The following is a 26743-nucleotide window of genomic DNA, read 5'->3' as shown; positions in this document are numbered from 1 at the left end:
GTAAATCTTAAAATTTAAATGTATTATTATAAATCTTTTATTAATCATTTAAATGTTTGCTTTCACTCAAGTCCTGATTGGAGGTCTCATTGTAGCATAGAAGTGACACCTTAGGTTCCTTAAAGTTTAACAGAGTAAAAGTTCTGGCAGGTTTTCTTAGGTAAGAAAGGCTTTGAGTTCAGGCTTCAAATGCATAGTGTGTCTGTCCTCTGTAGGACCAGCTTCCTTAAGTTTATAGGGTCTTATCATCAGAAGGTTGATTACCAAGTGATGAATTGTATTTTGTGTTTTTTTGATTTTATGATTTTATCAAAAGAATCAAAAGAATCATCCATGAAGATTTAGAGGAGTTGTAATCTACACCAATGGAAGGAGTACTGAAGTAAAGGTGTAGAAGAAATTCCTACCTCTTCATATGTATCTATATCAATATACACATCGGTGTTGGGAAGTTGACCCAGAACTGTGTAGGTTGGACTGAAAGAAAGAGAAAACATATTACAATATTATTAAAATGAAGAAAAAGAAACAATTTTTATACATATGGATCAGTATCAACAAAACCAGCAATGCCTGATAAATATAGTTTTTTCTTTCCTTTTTGGGTCTAAAGTTGGGATTTCATTGGTTGTGAGAATATTCAGTGTGAAAAATCCCTTTATCAATGAAGACTTGTAATTCTTTAGGAGCTTTTAATTTTAGAGTTCAAGTGACTTGCCCAGAGTCATACAAGTGGGTGTTAGAGGAATAACATGAATTTAGGTCATCCAGACTCAAAACCTCTATCTGCTACACTAAGATTTGTCTGATCTTTTCAGACTATCTAAAACAACACACCATTTTCTAGATCACTAATACATAGGTTTTTACAATCTCCTCAAGAATGGGAAGCAGATACTTCAAAGACAGGAGAAATATGAGGCAGAGAGAAATGCACAGTCATGTAGAGATCAGATTTGTCCAGGCTATAACTCCAGTTCTCCTTACTCTCTAGTCTATACTTTATATCTTAGGCCAGGCCAGGTTTTCAAAATCTGGAGTCTATAAATTTGTCTTTTAAAAAAATCGATGACAGTATTTTAATATAATTGTTTTCCTTTGTAATCCTCAAAACCATTATTCAGGGAGCCCACAGACTTCACCATAGTACTAAATAGATCCATGACATAGATGAGAAGGACCTTGTTCTACTTTTTGCTCTACAGCTTAGATGGAGGAGAGGGAATCCTTTTAGCAGAGGAAGGACTTCTCTCCTTTTAATCATAATTTCCCTTGAATTCATCATATATATTGACACTGAATTAATAGAATTAACACTGAAATATCCTTGCAAAACACACTTGTGATACTTCTTTCCTAAAAACAAACAAACAAAAAAAAACAACCTCCAATTACTACCTGATGCTCCAAGGAGAAACTTCAAACTCAGCATAGTATGGTTTCACCATAACCATATAGCCTTTTCTTCCACTACTCCTCAAAAAGAATTCTTCCCTCCTGTGGGTAGGACAGTTTTGCTATCCTGTGAACACCTCTGTCTTTCTTCATTCCAAGTTCTCATGCTAGTCACTCTTTTTCAGTCATTTCTCATCTTCTCTCCATTTAGTCAAAATCTTACCTATACTTCAAGGTCTAGTTATGTGTCTCTGCAAATAAAGTTCCATAGGAAAAAACATGACAAAAAACCATTAGACAAGAACATGGGGGGAAAGTGTTCCTTAAAAATTTTATTAAAATCCATTTAATGTATTTTTAAAAAGCTATAACCTGGTATTTTTAGATTTTGAAACTCCTATCCCTTTTCATAAATTAAGCTTTAAGATGGATGCTGGATGTTAAACAACTGTTCACTAAAAAATAATAATAATAATAGAAATGCAAAAATTGGAATCTAGCTTGGAAGAGCAAAGGGATGGAAATTATCAAGAGAAAGGGATATTATTCCCTTCAGAATTCCTTTCCATTTCTACCAAATTGTATGGATTTAAAAGAATAGTATCTTTTTTCATTTCCAAGATATGGAGAAACAGTATAAAGAATACTGAGTACAGCTGACTGAGTCAAAGAATCAACAGGAATAGATCTGGAAAAGGAAGTAAAAACTTACAGTAAGAGGAAGATGAGTGAGGAGGTGCTGAAACAATATTTGCTATTTCCTTTTCTTTTTCAAATCCCAGAGACAACTCAATAGATAGAGCTCTAGACTTGAAATCAATAAGACCTGAATCTCCCAACTTAACTCTAGTTTACTTCAGTGCCAATCCTGAATCATCAGTTGACCCAAGGTATCTCTAGTTGGATTATTTTTATCATTTAAACACAGACTTTTATCTGAATTTCAAATTAGCTCCTCTTCCTAAACTTTTTTATTTCTATAATTGGCATCACTGGGCTTCCAGTCACTTAACCAAAAGTCTCATAGATTTTAGCTTCATTCCATCTCTCACAAAATCCTCCTTCTCTCCTCTGATGCCACAACCACGATTATGTAGTCTCTTCACCACTTCACACCTTGAAAATAGTCCAGCCATAGCTTTCTGGTTGGAAATCTCTAACCCTTCCAGCCTACCCTCAGCTGACAAAGGATTTCCTTAAATCACAGGTATGACCATGTAATCCTCAAACTCCATTAAGTAAACTTCAGGGCTCCCTATCAGTTCCAAATGTAAAATCCTTTGGCATTCAAAATCTTTCTGAACCTGGTCCCTTTCTACCTGACTACTCTCAAAATTCATCTACCCCTCCCCACCCTCCACAGCCCAGGAATGCTGCCCTCATACTTGTGTAGACACACACACACACACACACACACACACACACACAACACAGAGACAGAATATGATAAAAAAAAGTATAGTATAAAATACATTAAGGTGCAGTACGGAAAAGTGCTAAGACAGAGACAGAGAGGCAGAGACACAGAGAGAGGGAGGGAAGGGGGAGCAAGAGAGATCACTTTCAGTTTAATGAATGAATTTATTAATTTATTATCGATAATATGTTAATTAATCCATACATCACACAAATGATTGAATTACAGAGGAGAAGGGAGAAAGTTTGTAGGTATGGGAAACAGTACTTGGTAAGGTCATTTGTTTTACTTGCTGAGTATCAGGAATTAGAAGTATAAAAGCAAATGGTGGGGCAGCTAGGTGGCAGCAGTAGATAGAACACTGGCTCTGGAGTCAGGAGGACCTGAGTTCAAATCCAGCCTCAGACAATTAATAATTGCCTAGTTGTGTGACTTGGGTAAGTCACTTAACCCCATTGCCTAAAAATAAAATGAAAATAATTTTTTTTTTAAAAAGCAATGATAAGAATTAATGCTTAAGTTACATTTTAGGGCTACAATTAGCTTGCTATAGTCTTTTTGTTACAAAGGAACAGAAGGAAACTGAAGATGATATAAAACAGACTATCTAGAAGAATGAGGTCAGCTATTTTCAATTCATATTTTTTGTTTTTGGTATTCCAAACTCTATTTTGACTATTTCTAATCTCTATGTGGATGACTTCCTAATCTTTATCTCCAAAACTGATCTGTCATTCAATGCCAATTTCCTTTTTCCACCTGTTTGCTGGACCACTGTCCTTGTCAGAAACTTGAATTTAATATTTTCAAATAGGTCTTATCTTCCCTCCTGTTATCCCCACTTCTACTAATGGTCCCATCATCCTCCACATAACCTAGGCTGGGTTTTTTAAAAATATTTATTTATTCTCTTTTTTTCTACAAATAATGTTTTTTATACATTAATAAAATATTCTTGTTTAAGATTAAACAGAAATACCCCTCCTCCCACAAAATATAGACTTGCTTGAGCAATAAAGTAAAGGGGAGGAAAAAAAATTAAAATAAAAAATAATAGTAATAATTGTAGGTATGGCTAGGTATTTCAGTGGATGGAACACAAGCCCTGGAGCCATGAGCACTCGAGCCCACATCCAGCCCCATACACCCAACAATTACCCAGCCGTGTGACATGCAAGCCACCCCAACCCCACTGCCCTGCAAAAAGTAAAAAAAAAGAAAAGAAAAGAAAAGAAAAAAAGACCCAAAATAAAATAAAATAGTAATAATAGTAGGGGTGGCTGGGTGGTGGACAGAGCACTGGCCCTTGAGCCAGGTGCACCCGGGTCCAAATCTGGCCTAATACACCCAACCATCACCCTGCTATGTGGCCCCAGGCAGGCCACCCAGCCCCATTTGCCTTGCACCCCCCCCCCAAATAATAATAATAATGATGAAAAATGTGCTTCAGTCTTTGTTCCAACACCACCAACTTTGTCACAGGTGGATCACATTCTTTATGATAAGTCCATCACAAAACTTACTTCCATACTTTTCCACCATTGCCATTGCTGATTGCAACTCCCTCCTTTCGTATTTCTCCACTACCATGTACTATATTTTCTCTCTCCTTTCACTCCATCTCTGCTGTAGGGTATCTGAGTGGCACAGCAGACAGATCCCTGGTCCTGGGGCCAAGAGGCCCCGAGCCCCCCCCCACCCACCCCTTAGGCCCAGCATCCACCTGGCCCTATGGTCTTGGGCAGGCCTTCCAATCCCAGCCCCTTGCAAGAAGTAAAAAGGACAATGTGTTATATCTGACCACTCTCCACCCATGGTCCATCCTCTCCTCCATCACTCACATCCCCTCTTCCCCCTGTCCCCCCTTTTCTTCTTATTCCAGATGCCCATACCCCATTGAGTATATATGCTGTTTCCTCTCCTAGCCACCTCTGATGAGAGCGAAGATTCCCTCATTCCCCCTTGCCTTCCCCCCTTCCATATTGCAATAGCTCATTGTAATAAAGAAAAAACTTATTATATGAGATATCTTGGCCTATTCCCCCCTCTCCTTTTTCTTTCTCCCATTACATTTCCCTTTTTTTCTATTGACTCCATTTTTACACCATATTTTATCTTCAAATTCAGCTTTCTCCTGTGCTTCTACTATAAAAGCTCCCTCTACCTGCTCTATTAACTGAGAAGGTTCATTTGAGTATTATCAGTGTCATTTTTTCTATACAGGAATACATGCAGTTCATCAAGTCCCTCATATTTTCCGCTTCTCCTTCAATCTCTATGCTTCACCTGAATCCTGTATTTGAAGATCAAACCTTCTGTTCAGCTCTGGCCATTCCAACAGGAATATTTGAAATTCCCCTGGTTCATTGAAAGTCCATCTTTTTCCCTGGAAGAGGACATTCAGCCTTGCTGGGTAGTTGATTCTCGGTTGCATTCTAAGCTCTTTTGCCTTCCGGTATATTATATTCCAAGCCCTATGAGCTTCCAATGTAGTTGCTGCTAAGTCCTGTGTGATCCTGACTGCAGCTCCACAGTATTTGAACTGTGTCCTTCTGGCTGCTTGTAATATTTTCTCTTTGACTTGGGAGTTCTGGAACTTGGCTATAATATTCCTAGGGGTTGGTTTTTGGGGATCTCTTTCTCAGGGGGATCGGTAGATTCTCTCCATTTCGATTTTGCCCTCTGCTTGTAGAATATCAGGGCAATTTTCCTGTAGTAATTCTTTGAAAATGATGTCAAGGCTCTTTTCCTGATCATGACTTTCAGGTATTCCAATAATTTTTAAATTATCTTTCCTAAGTCTGTTTTCCCATATCAGTTGTTTTTTTCAATGAGATGTTTCACATTTTCTTCTAATTTTTCATTTTTTTGGTTTTGAAGTAATGAATCCTGGTTTCTTGTAAATTCATCAGTCTCCGCGAGTTCTATTCTTTGTCTGAAGGATTTGTTTTCCTCAAAGAGTTTTCTTATCTCTTTTTCCATCTGGCCTGCTGTTCTATTGGGGGACCTAGACTAAGATCAGGATCTGAATGTGGTCAGAGCCCCAGAGTCCTGTTCCAGGGGCAGAGGACAGAGTTCTGCAGTCTCTCTCTCTCTCTCTCTTTCTCTTCACTCCCCTCCCTAGGTTCAATGGGCTCATGCCCTGGGGGCTCCTGCTTACAGGCTCTGCCTGCTTCTGTTTCCTGATCTGGGCTGCCAAAAGGCCATGTTGCTAGCTGTGTGCCCTGAGGGTTGGACTTCACATGCTCGCTCAGGAAGAGGTCCCCCGCTGTTCCCCCACTTTGTGCCTGGTGCTCCCCCCCAGGGCATAGCTCAGGAGACTCCCTGCTGTTGTGAGCAGTGGCTCACAGAGCCCTGGGGCTGCCTCCAGGAAGCTGAATTTCTTTTGCTCTGGCGGGCTACCCTTCTGGCAGGCCGCCCCTCCGACCCTGGGGAACAGAGCCTTTCTGCTCTTTTCCAGGTTACCTTGAGTAGGAGAACTGCCTCACTGGGTCCCTCTGTGGGTTCTGTCTCTCTAAAGTTTAGTTAGAGTCCTTAGTTTCAAAAACTTATGAGACAGCTTCTAAGAAACATTCCTCTCTTGTAGCTATCTTGGCTCCTGGAATAGGCTGGGGCTTTTACAACAAAATTATCTTTGACTTCTCTGATTAATCTGACAAATTCTGTCTACCATGTGTTGAATTCATCCTATTGATGACATTCCTGTGTCAGCTACCCTAGTTAAGAGTATCTGTTTCTTCTGAGAAAGTCTACTGTATGAAGAGATAAGCATATTTTCCAAACTGAATATTGGGACATATGATCTAATGAAAATCATTCCTTTAGCAAAGCCTCATTAAATGTATGCTTTCTTTTCTTGAAATTTCTAATGCTTACAGAGATGCAGTGGCTAGAACACCTTGACTAGAGTCAGGGAGACCTGAGTTCAAATCCAGCCTCAGAAACTCACTACAGAGTGATCCTAGGCAAGTTCTCCTTAGTTTTGCCTGAAAATGGGGATAACAGGAGTATCTACATCCCAGAGGTAGTGAAATCAAATGAGATAAGTCACTCACCATAATAATAAGCATTTGAATGTTTATTTCCTCTCCTTTTCCTTCCTTCCTCTATCCCCTTCTTCCTTTCCTCATTCCTTCTTCTCTCCCTCCCTCCCTCCCTCCCTCCCTTCCTTCCTTCCTTCCTTCCTTCCTTCTTTCCTTCCTTCCTTCCTTCCTTCCTTCCTTCCTTCCTTCCTTCCTTCCTTCCTTCCTTCCTTCCTTCCTTCCTTTCCTTTCCTTTCCTTTCCTTTCCTTTCTTTTCTGTTCATTCCCTTCTTTCCCTCCTTCTTTTATGTGATCTTTTTTAGCCAAAGCTGATAGCCTCCCTAACAGCTGATAGCCTCCCTAACTTCAGTTTAGATCATGTCCCTCTTCTGTAAAACATCAATAAACCTTCAATTAGTCATCACTGACTAACAAAGTCAAAATTTTATTTCTCATCCTGGTTTTAAAGGCTTTTGCTATTTTTATTTTAATCTATATTTTCAGCTTCATTTTTACCTCCCTTCTTTGTTATCCTTCTCATTGTTTCACAAATGTGACCCATGCTTTACCAATTCCAAACATTTGCTCATTCTCTCCAGCCTGCCTGGAATGTCTTCCTCTAATTTCTATTTGCATTCTACTCATTCTATAGGACTTAGCCATCTCTTTCATAAATCTTTTTTTTCATTTTCTCACAATTATCTGTGTTATATGAGCCCCCAGAGTACCTTGTAGCAATTTATATTACTCATATTCTAGTTAATACATGTACTTGTTTTACCACCTCTAATAGATAACAAATTACTATTAATTCAGTGTGTTTGGAAGTAGCATTTAATTTATATGCTTTTTTTTTTTTAGGTTTTTGCAAGGCAAATGGGGTTATAAGTGGCTTGCCCAAGGTCACACAGCTAGGTAATTATTAAGTGTCTGAGGTAGGATTTGTATTCAGGTACTCCTGATTCCAGGACTGGTGCTCTATCCACTGTGCCACCTAGCCACCCCAATTCAGCCTGTTTGAGGGAAGATATTGTATCTTGCCTATTTTGTACTCCTTGAAAAACTTAGCAATAGTATTTTACATATAATAGGTACTCCACTTTTTGTTGAAATGATCTGAATTCTCACATGTATTTTCTAGTTTTTCTTCCCTTCTTACTCCATATCCACAGTCACATACACACATATGTACACACATATGCTCACATATGTATGTATACACATAACTCCACACACTTCCGCTTTTTGTTCAAACTGAATAAAAATAATCAAAGTACTCTAATTTCACTCCATATTTAGACTACAATAGATGATCGAAGTTTTAAATTTAAATATAGTATTACAACATCCACACTTTAAATATAGCATTACAACATTCACTACTCAACTCACCTTTGTGTTCTGTAAATAACAGTCATCAGAGCAATTATCACTGCAGTAATTAGACCATAGTCTAATCCAAGGAACAGGGAGGAAACAAAAGTGGTAAGCCAAATAATCTAAACCAAAACAAGAAAGCTTTGTTTAAAATAGTGTTTAAAAACCAATTATAAAAAAAGTAACTAATAGAAGGGTGATCAAATAAATTAACATCCCTCCCTAGATAGCACATTCATAATTTTTTCAGTTATTTTTTCTCATTATCTCACAATACTATTCCCTATTTAACTTTATTATTTATTTAACAATCATTTAAAATTTTTCACAATTATAAATTTGAAAATATGGTTTAGTATTTTATAATAGTTCTCATCTTGGGTGGATATACATCAAACAGTGTAGCCTATGTGTTTTTTAGGTAAAGAAGTTTCTCTTCTAAACCTTTATGTACATATTTTAGAGAGCATTTTCAAATAGCATGCAGATAGATTCAGAAGGATCATGAAATACTTTTCTTCTGTTAGGCAATAACATTTTTGAGCATTCACACACAAATTTATAGTAATTTAAAAATATTATTCTCTCTTCTAGGGAGATTATGTGAAAAAAGATTATTATTATTATAAAGGATAATTCATCCTATTTGAAATTCATCAATATATTGAGTTAACATTCATTTAAGAGTTTGAGATAGAGATTTTATAAATCAATTTCAAGGGATCATCAGTAGGGGGGAAGGTCAAATGATGTGGCTCTGTGGAAAATGTTAATGGAAGCATTTGGGATGCTTCAAAGATAAACCTGAGTATAACTGTATTAATAATCAGCTTATGAAATAAATTTTCCTGCTGTTCTTCCAAATTCTAGTCTTTGTAGCACTTAGGAGGTAATGTGGAACATTGGAAGGAATGCAGAATCTGGAGTTGTAGGCCTGAGTTAGGATCTTCCTTCTGATGCTTACTAGCTGTGTGGCTGTGCGACCTTAGGCTAGTCACTTTGCCTCTTGGGACCTTAACTACAAAATGACAGATGTTTAAACTGTAAAATGAGGTTAGATTAGAGACCTCTAAAGTCTTTTTCAGTTGCAGCTCTATGATCTTGTTAATGTGAACATATTGGAAGTATTTAAGTACAAGTATGCTTGCAATTAGCTGAGGGACACACCACTTCAAAAGGCAAAGGAAGATTGCATATATCATAGGACATGACTGTTCAGGTTCTGGTTAACAATTCTTTTAGAGAAAATTTCAAGTTAATAAGTTGTCAAGAAACCACAATTAGAAGAAAATAATCGGGAATACATCATTTTACTTGGAGAAAATATAAGAATTTTTTGTTTGATTTACAATTAAATACAGATAATTACAGTAAACTGGTTTTGTGTATATCATAAGATATTTAAGTCACTGCCTTACAGATTGGAAAGTATTGGTATTTTCTATTCAATAATTATTATTATTATTCTGAGATTGTTGAATCAGTAGTTACTTTTGAGTTTCACCTTGAGGATTTGGTTGTCTGTTCAGGTATATATCCAACTGTTTTATATATACTGAGCAGGTTTTTATTGGGTTAAAATGTTCTTAATATGCCAATATTAAATTATATTATTTAAGATGACTGTCTATATTCACTTACCAGTTCTATTTTGCTGGTCCTCCAGAAAAAGGGGAGATCTGAGAACTGCATAAACATTCCTTTCAAGTTCACAATCACAATGGCTGATAGCACTGCCTGAAACACACCACAATCATGTATTACCCTTTTATGATGCCCAGGGTGCATGAATTTGGCATCATCCCCTTTTCCTCATGCTGCTCAGCCCCATTCCCATTTCTGTCTCACTTCTCACACAGTGATCAGAGATTTTTCAGTTAGCTAATCTAGGCTTGGAAGGCTAGGCTTGCATTCCAGCAACAAACTTCCTGCACATGCACAAAACTCCAAGTCAAACCCAAGATACATACCTGGGGCAATGATTCGAAGAGAAAACCAATGGCCAATATAACCAACAGAATCAATAAAGAGGCTAAGCAACCTGCAAGCTAAATAAGACAAAATGCACTGAAGGGATTTCTAGATAAGCAGGCTAATAAATGGGGTCTCATTTGTCTGAAAACCTTGAACATTACTGGTAAAGATATGAAACAAGTATGGATTCAGAAGCCACCCAAACCATCACCTAACCCCATTGCCCCCTCCCCCTGTCTAATTTTTTCAGTTGCTCTTATGGGTCCTGATCAGATATAGAAATGCTCAAATACCCTGACCATTTCAAATACCCTTGCCCGAAGTGGGTGACAGGAAGTTGAAAGCCCATCCTCATGAGATGTCCGATGCAGGCCTGGAGACACATGAGAGGTTGGGATAGTTTGGATGGGTGTTAGAGCAGGTGACATCCCTCCCATACTTAGTCACTGCCTGCAGGGATAAGTTTTCATCACAGCACATGACAAGTTTCTCACTTCTGAATTTTGGGTGCACAGGTGCTAGAATCAGAGCATTGTACAAACATCTAATTTAGTTGAGGGCAATTAGATTCTCTTTACAGATCTAGCTTTTTGCAGTTCAGTTCAGTTCAGTTCAACTAATTACACCTTCCTCTGCAGAACTATATGATTCATTGTAAATTCCCTAAATCCCTTCTCCCCAAAAAAAGTTGATTAGAGATGTAGAACTCCATGGAGCACCCATTGGCTCTGTATGCAGAGTTGCTTTTCTGGGGCTCAGGAGAGAACTGAGAGGTTAAAATGTATAAGTACCACCCCAATCACATATCCCTAAAGTCCATCTGCATACACACCTGAGTGTTTCCTCCAGTACTCTCTTGAACAAGACTCCGAGACAAGGAACACGAAATGGAGAAAGTTTGGAAAAGGGAGCCAATGGTATTGCATATACCTAGGGCGATGAGTTCCTTTTTCATATGAAAACAAGACAAAGAAAACTTAAGCAGCAATTAAAAAACACAAATAGACCAGTCTATTCAATGACTGTCTTATTTCTCAGCTCAAGTACTGTAGTTTTTTTTAGCACTTTCTTAGAGTGAAAAGCAATGAATTTTTATTCTTGTGTTAAAGGCACATGCCCTATTCTGCCCCCTCCCCAACTCCCAAGTTCAAATTGAGATCATTTCATGAATGATATAAATTCTTGCAGAAAAGTCTCAGCAAAATGGACACATCTTTATTTTAGTAAATGTACACAAAATTACTACATGCACTTAAAATTCCGCAAAGACTATATTCCAAAGCAATGTTGTTTAGGTTGCCAGGGGAATCCCTTTTAAAGGATTACATTAGAAATTCATATTTTAATTGCTGTAACTTGTATATAACTGAATCTTTTCATCAAGAATATAATATACTGTAATATCCATATTAAAACCAGCTTTGTAGCTGCCCTTTTTTTTTCATTAAGGCCATGGGGTTAAGAGTGACTTGCCCAGGGTCACACAGCAAGGCAATTATTAAGTGTCTGAGGCTGAATTTGAACTCAGGTCCTCCTGACTCCAGGGCTGGTGCTCTATCCACTGCACCACCTAATTACCCTTTCATGTAAGAAGCAAATAACTTAACAGCAACTCTTGCATACTCAAAAAGTTGACAACAAAAACAACTAGAGAATTTTTCTGATGAATGAACAGCTAAAAATCAAATACTGCAGAAGTCAATATGAATAAGGTGTGAACTCTTTTGTAAAGATCAAAAAGGTTTTGGGGAAAGCCTATTTAGTCCATGATAGCTGTTGACCCCTTGAGTAAATTCTGCTGTAGTTCAAATATCTTTTTCAAGCTTTCAAGATTAAAAAAGGGACATCAGATGCAATGGATTCTGGTTTAGTAGTTCTACTTCCCTGTTGCTGTCCCTACCTGTGTCTAACTAAATTTGATGAAATGAGGTTATCAGTAATGAGTAATTCACATATGTGATTAAAGTTAGAAGTATAACATAAATTCCAGTTATTGCCTAAATCTGTGCTGATGATTGTTAAACATTAAATATGGGATGAAAGCAAGAAAATCTGCTTTTCTATAAAAATATTTTAAAATCTAGCTTTGTAAGTTGAAAACAATAAAACATCTCTTTGCATTTTTGTGAACAATTTTATAGAAATGCTATAATTTTACCTGATTCCCATCAACCTGGTAGCCATGTTTAACTGCGAAGATTTTGGCCATTGAGATGGTCACTGAAAATCCTACAATTGCAATGGCAATTGCATCAACATAGACAAGATGGAAGAGGCTAGAATCTGGGGTAGCTGGAGCTAATAACCTGAAAGGGGAAATTTACTTTATCATGAATGTGATAACATGGGAGTAAATCCTTTGAACAGAGAGGAGGGCTATTCATAAGGGTTCTAATTTCTTTTGAATTTTACAATTTCTATTCTGTTGGCTCCACCATGTTCATTTTATTGTTAAAGAAGATCATTTAACCTTTTGAAGTCTTTTTTTTTTTAGTGTGGAATTTAACACAAGTGATTAACTGGTTAGGAATAAAAGTTTTGTTAAATTTCTGTTCTCATGAAGAACATTTCATAAGTTGTAAATCTAGAACATATTTCCTAGTGTTTGTTAATCAATTTATAAATGAACCTGGTATAAATTTTTCTCTTCTGTTGTCTTCAGTATGTAAACCTCTTTCCCCTTCACTTGTTTGCTATACATTTTACAAGTTTATCTTTGAAATGTAAATGTTTATCTTTAGTTTTGAATCTTTAAAATATCAATTATATTCTTGATGATGTAACTAACGAACATGTAAGAAACTCTGAAAACTCAATTCAGAGTTTGGGAGTCTTTTAGACTCCATTAGACTATGTTCAAAGCTTATATTAAACTGGAAACCAGTTAAGATATGATTGACAGATCCATGAATATTTTCATGTCACATAAATGAAAACTTCAACTTGATATACAATTAAATCTAGTTTTGCAAAAAGAATATTCCTTACTGATATGAAAAGGAGTTCGTTCTATGCAAAACCCAGTTCTATTAGAAATACTAATTTAGTGGTTTGCATCATTCTATAGTAGATAACATACTGTCTCCTGACTCATGGTAGAAAATGAAAGTTTCAACAACTGGACATTTGATATGTGTGAGTTAACTAGGGGCCTAAGAAGGACATCACCCTCTTTTCAATTCCCTGGCTCCAAGGAAGTTGGGTTATTATAATGTAATTGTAGAAATGATTGTGAAGAACGAAAAGAGTTGGATGAGTCTCTGTGTTAGAGCACTAAGAGCTTGTTGGAAGGCATTGAGGGATTTGTTGCCCCTTTTTGACTTTTCCTGAGTGTCTGTGTTTGTGTTTTTTTTTTTTTTTTTTTGGTGATGTATAGATCTCTGGAGAAGTCTTTTGTGTCAAGTTGTATAAGATTTTGGGAACTCAGGACACTAAAGAATAGATGATGACTGCCATTAAGTCAGTGACAGCTGAATCCTTGCCAACATTTCATGAGTCTTTCTCTCAAATGTGACTGTGTCAGGGATATTAAGATCATTGTAGTCATAGATTTGGGGACTCTGACCATGGGTAAGAATGCATATAAAAAAACATCATTTCTATATCCCATAGACCTCAGGGTATACTTGTATGGCATCAAAGAGCAAGGAATGAATGAGATTACCGGATACTAAAGGACCACAGGGATTTAATAGCAAAGAAAATGTACTGCTCTGTATTTCAGAGATTTTTTTTTTCTCAGAAGAAAAAAAAGATACAAGAGAATAAAGAGTTCTATGTGTATTAAGTGAGGAAGAAATATGATAATAAATGTATAGAAAAGTGTTAGAAAAAAGTTAATACATTATTTTTTTAGGTTTTTGCAAGGCAAAGGGGGTTAAGTGGCTTGCCCAAGGCCACACAGCTAGGTAATTATTAAGTGTCTGAGACCGGATTTGAACCCAGGTACTCCTGACTCCAGGGTTGGTGCTTTATCCGCTGCGCCACCTAGCCGCCCCAAGTTAATACATTATTTAAGGGAATTAAATAAAAATTATGTGACAAAACCACAAAATGATCAGAACAAGTTCTAAAATTTTCCCTTAAGTGAAAATGCATTACATTCAAACCAAACTATATAAAATATAGGAAAGAAATGATTTGTAACTGTAATGTAAGAATATACTAGTAGGCAAAAGACTATATTAACAATACTTTCTTTTTTTTTGTTTTTTTAGGTTTTTGCAAGGCAAATGGGGTTAAGTGACTTGCCCAAGGCCACACAGCTAGGTAATTATTAAGTGTCTGAGACTGAATTTGAACCCAGGTACTACTGACTCCAAGGCCGGTGCTTTATCCACTATGCCACCTAGCCGCCCCTATATTAACAATACTTTCACTGCTCATTCCTGTTCAAAATAAAAATTTATATTCCCTACCCCAGAGGGAGTGATCCAACAACATCCACTTTGTATGATTCTTCTAAATTAAATCCTGCTGAAATGCCAGTTCCTATTATCACCTAAAAATGGAACAAATTCAAGTTTACCTTCAAACTTAAAAATACCGAACTCCCCCCAAACCAATTCTATTCTCATTCATAATACTTACTTTTAAAAGAGTAAATATAATTAAGCCAGTGTACCCTCTAACTTTTCTAATCTAAACAAATAAGTTTTGCTTTACTGTTTTTACATAAGACAGTAGCCTTTTTTTTTTTGTTGTTGTTTTTACAGGCAGTGGGGTTAAGTGACTTGCCCAAGGTTGCACAGCTAGGTAATTATTAAGTGTCTGAGGTCATATTTGAACTTCTGCTCTCCTGACTCTAGGACCAATACTCTTTTTACCTAGCTGCCCCAGAAGCCTTTGTTTTTAATTCTGTATATTATGGTATATGACTATGGAGTCCATTAAACCAATCAATTCATAAAGAAATCAAGTGAAGAGAAGCAAGCATAATTGATTAAAAATGCCTATATAGGTGCAATGGATAGAATACTGGCCCTGGAGTCAGGAGGACCTAGCAACTGAAGATACAAAGTAAATAAACTAAGAAACAAAAAATCCCAACAGTCTCTGCTTTTGAGATGGTTTCTTTTAATCAGGGGAAAAGACATATATAAACCTCACAGATATAAACAAAAATAGAATATACTCCCTGAGTCAGTTCTTTTTCAGAATCAAGGTAGCATGTGAAATGAAAATTAGTGAACTGTAGCAAAGGATGAGGGTTCACTCTCACCAGAATGTGGTAAGAATGAATTCTTCAGTGCTACTGTTCCTTGAATTCCATGTCCCACTTAACATTAGTTATTAGGGAAAAGGATAGAGGGGAAAGAGGAATGTAACTTCTAATAAGTTACATTCCTCTAATAAGAGGAATAAACTTCTAATAAGAAGTTTTCACATTAGCCTATTATACCACATTATACTCATCTTCTCTCCACCTCTTGCCACAGAGGCAGCATTGGAAATGGAATTCTGTAGGCACTGTTTTGCATAAGTCTTGTTCTAATACCAATTCACACCTGTATTTTTCATGATTGTTTTTACATAGAATTGGTAGAAGTTGAGGGATAAGGCAGAAAATAAAAGAAAAATAGTCAACATTGAAAGCACATCCCACATCAATATTGACATTGATATTTTGTGGTCTCTGCAAAATTTTAAATAAGAATGCAGGACAATGAAGTGAAATGCATTATATATGAACATTTCTTTAAAAATAACTTGCTGACACATATGAAAAGATTTAGAATGAAGTCAATATAACCCAGAAAGCAATGGTGACAAGAATGTAAATCAAAATAGCAGCAAAAGGAAGCTGAATTCTGATAATTTCAATGACTAATCTAATTTCAGGGAAAAGATCATGAAACATATCTTTACTCTTCCTATATTAGAAGCACAGATTATTACATATGCTATCACATAAAGTCTCTGTAGTCAGTTGATTTTGTTTAAGCATTTTTCTATGCTACAAGAGAGGGTTCAACATGGTGAGGGGATATATCAGAAAATGATTTTTTAATATAAAAACAAACCAAAATATTTAATTGAATGGGAACCCCCCCGCAAACAATTTTGCATCAGATTTCTTAGATAAGGGTTTGGTATTCAAGATATTTAGGACTCCAATAAATAAGTGATCAAAGGATATGAACAAATAGTTTCCAAAAGACTGCAAACTATTAATATACACATACAAAAGAATGTTCCAAATCACTAATATAAAACATCTATTAAAAACACACCCAGAAATTTGGTAAAGATGATAAAAGATAAAAATAATCAGTGTAGAAGGTGTACTTTAAAGGATTATACAAACCTTCTGGAAGGCAATATGGAATTTTAAAAATAAAGTAGTTAGAATTTCTATATCCAGTTTTCCACTGCCAGGCATATACTTTAAGGATATCATTGTTAAAAATAAAGGTTCAATAAACACCAAAACATTTATAGCAACATTTTTGTGGTAGCAAATTTGTGGAAAGAAAGCAGATGTCCATAGATTAGATAATGGTTAATCAGGGCTGTCCAAAATGCTTTAGTAAACAAAGTAGAGCTATGGCAGAGCTCTCACTAAAATGGCAAATCAAAGTATACTGTCTATTATTTCAATAAAAACTTTTTAAAAGTAAGGTTGGACATCCCTGGGTTAAATAAATCTTGATTTTTGATTATAATGGGATATTACTTTTCTATAAGAAATGACAAATATGATGAATAAAGAGAAACAGGGAAACTTACCTGACTATACAAAATAAAATAATCAGAATTTGAGAAACAAAATACAAAATGATCACAATAATACAAACACCATGAAATGAAAAAAAGTTATGTTGCAAAAGTACAAAAAACAAGGCTGACCCCAAAGAAACAATAAAAGAGAACAATTCCTCCTACTCCTTTGAGGATGTGATAGTTTTATAGGTATGGAACATTACGTATGATGCAGTTTTTTTGGTCTTTTCATAGATTTTGCTGATTTTTTCCCTCTTCATTTCCTTTTAAAATTTCTTTGTTAAAAGGCATGGCTCTTTAAGAGGGAACAGGATGGACAGAAGGGGAAATTTAGGCAATATAAAAACAAAAGATATCATTAAAAATTTTTTTTTGTAAAGAAAAGTACCCCAAAATTGACTTACTGCGACAATCTCTAAAGGAATAGGTGCAGGCAATTTATTTTTAAATCTTTCATTAAATTCCTTGCCTCCCAGTAGCAAAGCAAAACACATCAATCCAACGACAAGGGAACATATGTTGAGTTTTTTGACATTTGCTATCACAGCAAGAGTACTCTGTAAGACATTTAATGTTTAGCATCAAGAAAAAGTCCACATAAGATTATTGATACAATAGCCATAAATTCTGCCACTGAAATAATTCATAAATATAAACTGAAACATGTCAATATTAATTCTCAGAAAGAAGACTATCCCAAGACTAACATATAGAATCATAAAACTTTATGTTTAGATGGATGAACTGGAGTGCATTCAGGACAACTTTCTAGTTTGGCATCTCTTTTACAATACCCTTGGGAGGGGTATCATGCAGTCAGCTCAAATTGATTTTTGAGAAGCCTATGTTAAATTTTCAGTGTGAGCATTTATATCTCAGAAAGCAGCAAATGCCACAAATTAGGGTTTGCTTTTTTTGTTCTGTTGTCTGAATAAAGTGGTGGAGAAAATGTTAATAAACACTTAAAATGTACTGTGCATACTCCCCACCCCCCTCTGAGTTCCAAATATTAAATATTATCAAGCACATGCTTGATTTATCAATTTAGCTTATGTTTGAGGTCTTTCAGTTGCAGAAAGCTCCATACCTCAGGATGAGCAATTCAATATGTAGACAGTTCTAATTGTTAGAAATTTTTTATAATGTGAAAAAATGTTCCTCATGGTACAATCTACCTAGTGATTAACACCCCCCAAATCCCAGAATCATCACATTGTATTGTTGGAAAGGTTCTTTAAAATGTCTAGTTTATCTTAGAAAGCTGTTTAATATATTGCTCAGAAAAACAATAGAACACTTAAGTAGTAAAGTATTCTCAGAGGCAGTGGAAAATGAGTTGTCCTCTAATATTAAAAAACAGGGGATATACGTAGAAATGAAAGGCTCCTGCATGGACAAAATAAATACAATTAGGATGAAAATGGAAACAACTTGGGGAAAAATGTTCATAAAAAATTTCTATAATAAGGGGGTCAGAGTACAAAGACTATTATATAAATCAATTTTTCATTTAAAAAGATGGGAAATTTATGGTTATAAGTTAGTGAGTCCTTGAGCAGAGATTTATTAAACATCAATCTTTTGTAGTTCAGTTGTGTTTGATTCTCCATGACCCTGTTTGAGGTTTTCTTGGTAGAAGTACTAGAATGGTTTTGCATTTTCTTTTCCAGCTCATTTTATAGATGAGAAAACTGAGGCAAACAGGGTTAAGTGAGACCTTCCCAGGGTCACACAGGTAGTAAGTATCTGAGGCCAGATTTGAACTTGGGAAGACTAAGATCCAGCACCCTATCCATTGTGCCACCCACCCAACATCAGCATGACCTTCAGCTACTGACTAGCAGTTATAGAAATTGTTAATATACCTGTCAATATAATGACAGAAAATTGTTAATACCAAATGTTACTTGACACTACCTAAATGATCCTATCATGTCAGAATTTCAGTAGTATTTACATGCTTACTCTTAATATATTTACTCTTGATTAGATTGGGCTGGGGCACCCCACAAGAGATTTTACCTTGTAAAGTAACCTAATTTAAACTGGATCTCAGCTTCTAATACCCTTACCCCTTTCTGTTGAGATTCATAGCTTGAAGGGCAAAACAGCCAGAATGAAGTGGTTTTCCTTGTCTGAATTGCCAAGGGCCACTGGGGTCTCATAACCAGGCCTTGCTGCTGTGATGTAGTTTGAGTAATTTAGTCATTTTATTAATAAGATCAAAAGGTTATCAATAAAAGGATGGTCACTTGGCTATCTCTCTTAGACCAAAGAACCCTAATGGTGGAGGGATCACAGTTTATTATGCCATTCAAAGAGGAGTTTCTGAGGGATGGCAATCAACTTGGTTAACACAATGAGAGGTGTAGGCTATATTAAAATGAAGGTCTCAGAGCATGTGACTTAGGTTATTCACATCTTGGTCAAAGAGACATCGATTTCCATATCACATATCTTGATAACAGGGAGAGTCAACCTTTCTCCAGACCTGTCTGAGCAAAATCAAGGAGCAGGAATGTATCCATTAGACCAAAGTTAGAATTTCTTTTGCTGTATGATTAGTATTTGGCCTGGGTAAATGTCTAAGAAAGATTTCCCACACTTGGTTTCTGGATGAGAAAGTAAAAAAAGGGAAAAACATTTTAGTCCTCATATAATAATTAGTTATTAAATATAAAAGAGAAATATTTAATTCTCAAATGATCTCATACTAGTGCCTCCCTCTCCTTCTAAAGGCATAAAATTCTTGTCTGGTTCTTGGAGTTGGGAAATACACTGTATTCTGCACTTATGGGATATCCTCCATGGAGACAGGTTTGCCACCCTGTGATCTCAATTAAAGATATTTATTACTCAACTCATAGTTTTTTCCCCAGGACTTGACAGCAGTATCCCCAGCTATCAGTAGCACCCTTCTGAGAGGTGAATAAATGTTGTTAGAAACTATTATCTGTAAAACTAGAGTCAAAATGTGAAAGCTTTATGAAAGGATTTCTTTTTTAAATTCAAGAATAAGGTACATCAGCAGTAACTGGATGAGATCATAGTTGCATAGAACAATGGTTTCTATAGCTTTATTCAGGGCCATTCAATCACTAAAAATTTCATTAGACCCTTCCATTTGTTTAACTTCAAAGAAGGGCTATGAGGGATACAACTCTTCAGGGAGTTTCTAATCTGGTTAGCTAGAGAAGAAATTTGTATGAATAGACTGCTAACAATACAAAGTCAGTAAGGCTAAGTGCCAGAGAGTGACTCAGAGTAGTGATGAAGGAGGTCAAAAGGAGAACCTGCTTCTTTCCTGGAGTGGTACAATGAAATCTTCAAGGTAAGGTGCTACTTGAGCAGGACCTTGAAGGATTGATGAAGGACATTCCAGGGAAAAAGAATGTATACATACATATGTGTTAAAAGCAAGAATGTTTCCTGAAGAGGGTTAGAAATATGACTGGTCTAGCCTACTCAGCTGTCAGAGATGGGGATGCTCCTGAAAGAGAGTAATTTAATTTAAACTTGGAAAAGAAGATAGAGTCAAACTATAGGGGAATTTGGACTTCATTCTATAGGCAACTGAAGGATTCTGAGCAGGAGAATAAAATTATGAAAGCTGTGGTTTAAGAATGTTCCTCGGGGTGGCTAGGTGGCGCAGTGGACAAAGCACCGGCCCTGGAGTCAGGAGTACCTGGGTTCAAATCTGGTCTCAGACACTTAATAATTGCCTAGCTGTGTGGCCTTGGGCAAGCCACTTAACCCCATTTGCCTTGCAAAAACCTTTAAAAAAATGTTCCTTAGATTTTTTTTCCCTATGAAGTCAAAGAAGTCATATTTTCTGCTCATGAATTCCTTTGTTGTTGTTGTTATTCATCCTTCATTCTCAAAGAGATGCAATGACATCATGAGGGATTTGAACCCAGGTACTCCTGACTCCAGGGGTCCCCGGTGCTTTATCCACTGCGCCACCTAGCCACCCCTGTTATCTTGACTTTTTGAGAGAACTGGATTATGAGTAGGGCAGAGCAGCTCATCAGCCTCAATCTCTGCGAGTCACTGGAGTCCAATGGCAAGACAAAGGTCAATTTGACTGGTGATGGCCCAACATGAAGTGGGTGACACTTGGTCTTCCAAATTAAGGTCTTTATCAGGTCTCAGTTTGTCTGAGGTCATGCCTATTCAATGACTAAGGACTCAACTAAGATTTGAGACAAAATATGGCTCAATTTATCATCACATCTGGAAAGGGAACACTCAGAACAACAAAAATAATTGCTATTTACACTCTTTCTAAGACATCAAAACCCAAACAGTAAGCCAGGAGGATTGGGTTGAGACTGTTATTGGTCTTTCCAGGAATGCCAGAGTGATTTATCATGTGACTACTCCTTAATGGAGAATATAGAGGATGAGAAGGACCACTCAAATACCTCCTTGATCCTCTATCTCAGGTATGTTTGCAATAGTCTCTTATTCTTCATATCTCTGGCACTCCTGAATGTGGCAATGAGTTTTTTCTGAAACCCAGAATATCCCAAAACTAATCTAGAGAAAAGAGAAATCCAGCCTAGGAGAGATGATTCAAGACTTTTAAGTCCTTAAAACTTGTACTGGAAGGAGTCTTAAGTTAGTAGTTCTAACTTCCTCATTTAACAGATGAATATACTGAAATTTAAGAGTGACTATGTATAGTATCAAAAGTTAACAACTGTCTGAAGTGAGAGGGGAAATTCTCCAATAAGTTCTAGGATTGTAGTTTAGTCTTCTGAAACAAACTGGGAGTTTATTATGAGATCCTCTATTTAAAAAATAAAAGTAAAAAATAACAAATAAAAATAAAAAATGAGAGATCTTAGATTAAACAAAATAGAATAACTTATTTATTCATCTAATAAAAGTCCAAGGTTATGACTATTTGTATAAAAAATTTTGGATAAAAATTGAATATTTAATCAGCATTTTTCAAACATCTAAAAGTTAGAAATAGCATAAATATTTAACATCATAATGATGAAGAAACTGGATGATGACTGAGTCTCTAACTTTTTATTTTGAGGTTCTAGAATGGAGATCCAGTCTGAAATTAGTTGGCTTCAAATAAGATATCCTGTATATCCTCGTTCAATTATTCATTGTTTAAATTAAATTCTTTTAAATGTTGCATTTTTAGGTCTTAGAAATCTCTGAGGCTACTAAATAAACAAGCCCCATTGAGCATTAAAGATTATAAATTAATAATACATACATATTTAGAAATGAAAATTTTCTTTTAAATTAAATCTTAGGAGACGAGGCTCTCCCAGTTTCCTGGGAGATAAGCATGGCAAAACAAATTCACAAGTAGACTTTCATCTAATTTATATTCCATTCAGGAAAAAAAAAGTGAAAAATATATTGGGGATATGGATGGTAATGAATTTAAAATGTTGCTAGTAAATAAATTGATGCTGGGAGCTGACATGATAATGAGGCCTCGTTAATTATTTTCCTAAAAGCAGAAGAGTAGTTAGTCCTGTATAGTCTTTGTAATGGGCTGCTTATTCCTCAGGATGTAAACATCTTCTGAGTACCATCACATTTAAAATCCTTCTATACTTTTTAAATAAAATCTGATCTTCCCATCTGACAGTTATTAGTTAAAAAACACATTTCATCAGATAATTAGGGTTCAATAAATTATTACTGCGAGTAAAGTTATCCTAGAGACCTGAAAAACTTAGGACTGCTTCCAAAGTTAGAAAAACACAGATTAAGACCAAAGAAAAGTTGATTCAGCATTATGTTTTATCATATGTCTTGTTTATATACAACTGAACATTTCAGCATATTAAAAGATTTGATTTAATAATCTGAATAACAAACCTGATATTAAGGAAATATCTGGCAAATATCAAGTAACAGCTTATCTTCATCTAGAAAATTAAGGACTGAATTCACCATTTAGTAGTTTTTTTTCCTAATCAAACCCTAAATGGAGTCACAAAGAGTCAGATACAACTGACAAACAACAAGAAAAATTATTCAGGGCATTTTAAAAAAATCCATCAGGTCCTCTGCCTTTATCTGTCATAAATTCTAGCCTGGGGAAGAAAAATAGAATGAAACAAGAAATATAAAATTCATTGTTTTCATAAGCATATCTGAAAATAATTTTGGGGTTATTAACTAAGATCCAAATGTTATTTACTGTAGGTATATATTCATTAAATTTTATTAAATCTTGTTGTTTTGTTCTTTTATACCATCAGTTGTTTACCAAGTCTGTATATATTTATTACAACAAATGTTATTACAATATGTATATACAACTAAAAAAAGTTTAAGTTGCTTTGATTTATATAAACAGGTGAATGTAGGATGAATTTTCATAATGTAATCAAACATCAGAAAGCTAACTGGATGGAATCAACTAGATTTTTACTCAATATTTGTATTTCTTTTTCCTTTTTTTTTTTTAGGTTTTTTTTTTTGCAAGGCAAATGGGGTTAAGTGGCTTGCCCAAGGCCACACAGCTAGGTAATTATTAAGTGCCTGAGACCGGATTTGAACCCAGGTACTCCTGACTCCAAGGCGGGTGCTTTATCCACTACGCCACCTAGCTGCCCCTCAATATTTGTATTTCTTAAGCAAAAGTAATTAGTTAATATCAGAAGTTGCCAGATCCTCTCCATGTACTTTTATATTTGCATGTTGTCTCCTCTATTAGACTATACACTCCTTGAGTGTTCTCTTCAGATTGCTCTTACATTCCTGCAATTAGCTATAGGTAACAGAATCTTAAGAGTAGGAACCTTAGAGGCAGCTAAACCAGTGGCAGTCAAATTCAAATGGAAGGTGAGCCCTGTGGACTTCACATGCCCTTAGAAAACCATAAATGAATATTACCATCATTGAATTTCATTTTTTATTGATTTTTTGCAAGGCAATGGGGTTAAATGACTTGCTAGGTAATTATTAAGTGTCCTAGGCCATATTTGAACTCAGACCTCCTGACTCCAAGGCTGGTATTCTATCCACTCCACCATCTAGCTGTCCCTTTTTAATTCATTTTTGCTGTACCTTTCCCAATAACACTTTAATCTGTTTGGGCTACACTTGGGATTTTTTTTTGTGGGTCAACAAATTTTGTCACTTCTGATCTAATCCAACCTCTCACTTGATGCAAGATAGGTATAGAAAATGTGACTTGTGTTTGATGCATTGCTATTTGTGAAAAGTATATATGTAACTATTTGGTTTTGCTATATGTATATATATGTATGTACATATTTCTTTTATCAGTTATCTGTATTATACAAAAATTATACACATTTTTATGTTTGTGTAAATTCTTTGAGGGTGAGACCCATTTTTTTTATCACTGCCCACAAAATCTCATACTCTACACACAGTAGTACATATTTTAAAAATCCTGTCAACCAAGTTGAAAGTAAATGTCTAGCAACAATTTCAGTAATAAAGGCCAAAGAACAGCTTTAATGACTCTCATTTATTCAAAGTAGACTATTGAACAGCTGCACATTTTAACTTATAGTTCATAAAAAGAAACATTTTGTGTCAACAAATCTTATAATTTTGGTCTGTGTATTTGGACAGTCAGACAGAAGATGTGCCATCAAGCTAAATACTATATACATCCTTCCATGGAATTTTAAAGATATATTTTTTCTTACTGTGCTTTTCACAGAAAAGCTTTAGTAGGATATTTTCCTGATTGTAAAAACTCTTAGAAATAAAAGAGGAGGAAATATGAGGGCTGAGAAGAATTGAAGCAGCATACTTACATAGACAACAGAAAAGGGTCCACTGTGTCGTTTTGTCTTCACTCCAAAGAGATATTTTAACATGGAAGTGAAGACATGTACCGCTGCTGCAGTTGTGAAACCACGGACCAAGGGCTCAGTTAGGTAGATGGCCACAAATCCAAATCTCAGGACACCTAAGCAAAACTAATTTTTAATGACAAAGAGAAGAATATCATTGAACAGATCAGACATTTAAAAATATTAACAATAATGAATCACATTCTTATATATACATACACAGAAATATAGCTAAGTCTGAGACATTTTATGGTTACAAAGCACTTGGCAGATATTAACTCCTTTCATTCTGATAACAACTCTGTGAGAAAATAAGGATATTAAAACTTATTCTAAGATTATATGCTTTGTTTCCAGTTAGACAGAGCCAAAACTCAAACTCAGGTCTTCTGATTGGATGTCCAAGGATCAATCATTGAGCTCAATCATTCAGTTTCCTACTACCTCTCCTGGAGAACATGATGAAATTCTATCTGCTGTAGAGCAGTTACTGAAGTTACTTACTGGTAGTGCAATTTGTGCCAGATTATGTCTGAGTGTCTGTGTGTGTGTGTGTGTGTGTATGTATGATACATTCCCTTTTAAGTATTACCTAGGACCAGTTCTTTATGTGCAACTATCCTTTGCATCAGACTGTAAGTTGCTTTGGGGCAAGATTAGTATGATCAAAAGGAGATCTTTCTTTGTCTGGATCTGAGATTTCATTGGTGTAGGGGACTAGTGAGGACTGTTTTTCTACTAATGCATAAAGATAACTGTTTAAAACAAAGTCTAAGAGAACTACTTAGAGGAACTGAGAAACTAAGCAACTCACCAAAGATCAAAAGGCCACTATGTGGCAGAGGCTCTGAATATGTTGATTAATATTTATTGAATGAATAGGTATGTTATGTGCTGACAGACTTTGCCTCTAGTATAATCAGAACTGAACAAATTGATATTTAAAATTCAAACCAATTGTTCCATCAATGAGAATTTTACCTGAATTATTCCTGAAAGCAAAGTTACTGACATTGCAACTTTTACTCTCATAGCATCTCTTTCTTCTGTACTGTTGGTTGAATTAGCACCTCCTCCACCAACATACATGTCATCAGGAACTAATCGGACAGCCACTCCACCAATCATCAGGCTAATCACAGCAAAGGGCCCTAAAATAATGACATTCAGGGGTTAATATAAATTAACTTTCTTTGAATCCAAGGAAATGTTTTTCAATTCTAATTTCATTTACTTTTAGGTAAAAGATATTGTTTTGTTGCTGTCAAGAAACATCTTTTTATGTTATGTAGCTACTTTTATTATTTATTATTATTATTTTAACCACTAGCCTTATATTTAAAAAATTCTATGTATGTGCGTGTGTGTGTGTGTGTGTGTATGTGTGAGAGAGAGAGAGAGAGAGAGAGAGAGAGAGAGAGAGAGAGAGAGAGATCCACAGAGATAGACAAAGAAAGAAAGGAAAAAGGTGGGGTAGTAGTATACATTGTTCTGAAAACCCTTCCTATCTAGGCTTAATCTTAAATAAATTGGAAAGAATATATGTGTGTGTGTGTGTATATACATAGATGTGTATATAGATACATACATTTATTTCCATATATGAACATAGTATGTATTTAATAAATGTTTACTGACTGATTCACACAAGGCCTATAACAGAAATAGAATAGATAGAATCCTAAATTTGACAGGGACCTTATCTAATCTTTTCCTGGTGACTTTACACTTTTATAATAATTAGGAGCTATTATTTATCACTATGGTTTTAATTTTTAAATCTATATGTACAAAATCTTTGTATTATGAAATTAAATTTTTATTTTATATATTTCAACAAATTGACCTTCTACATGTTGAAATTGACTCTGAATTTTTTAAAGATAGTGAAAATACTTGGTTGAATTTTGAGACCATTTGAAAGTTCCCCCCAAAAAGTACTATGCTGAGCTTTATTGAGTATCTAATAATAGAGGCATACAATTAAAACTGACATCAATAAGATTATTGCCAATTTT

The 26743-nt window shown here is 35.5% G+C and overlaps 1 protein-coding gene across 1 annotated transcript in view; it reads right to left on the bottom strand.

The window, feature by feature from the left end:
* Nucleotides 1-26743, bottom strand: part of SLC26A5 (solute carrier family 26 member 5) — a 48495-nt gene that overhangs the window by 9767 nt on the left and 11985 nt on the right. Inside the window, exons 4-13 of the mRNA XM_074195295.1 lie at nt 25707-25876; nt 24687-24851; nt 17313-17465; nt 14604-14686; nt 12344-12491; nt 11018-11131; nt 10182-10259; nt 9853-9948; nt 8227-8333; nt 408-477 (exon numbers count right to left, since the gene is read on the bottom strand). Coding sequence (XP_074051396.1) covers nt 408-477; nt 8227-8333; nt 9853-9948; nt 10182-10259; nt 11018-11131; nt 12344-12491; nt 14604-14686; nt 17313-17465; nt 24687-24851; nt 25707-25876 — 1184 coding nt within the window. The remainder of the gene's footprint in view (nt 1-407; nt 478-8226; nt 8334-9852; nt 9949-10181; nt 10260-11017; nt 11132-12343; nt 12492-14603; nt 14687-17312; nt 17466-24686; nt 24852-25706; nt 25877-26743) is intronic.

This window comes from Macrotis lagotis, chromosome 7 (genome assembly GCF_037893015.1).
Source record: "Macrotis lagotis isolate mMagLag1 chromosome 7, bilby.v1.9.chrom.fasta, whole genome shotgun sequence".
NCBI classification, from domain to species: domain Eukaryota; kingdom Metazoa; phylum Chordata; class Mammalia; order Peramelemorphia; family Peramelidae; genus Macrotis; species Macrotis lagotis.
The sequence above is the reverse complement of the archived record's forward strand: the minus strand, read 5'-3'. Positions and strand labels throughout refer to the sequence as shown.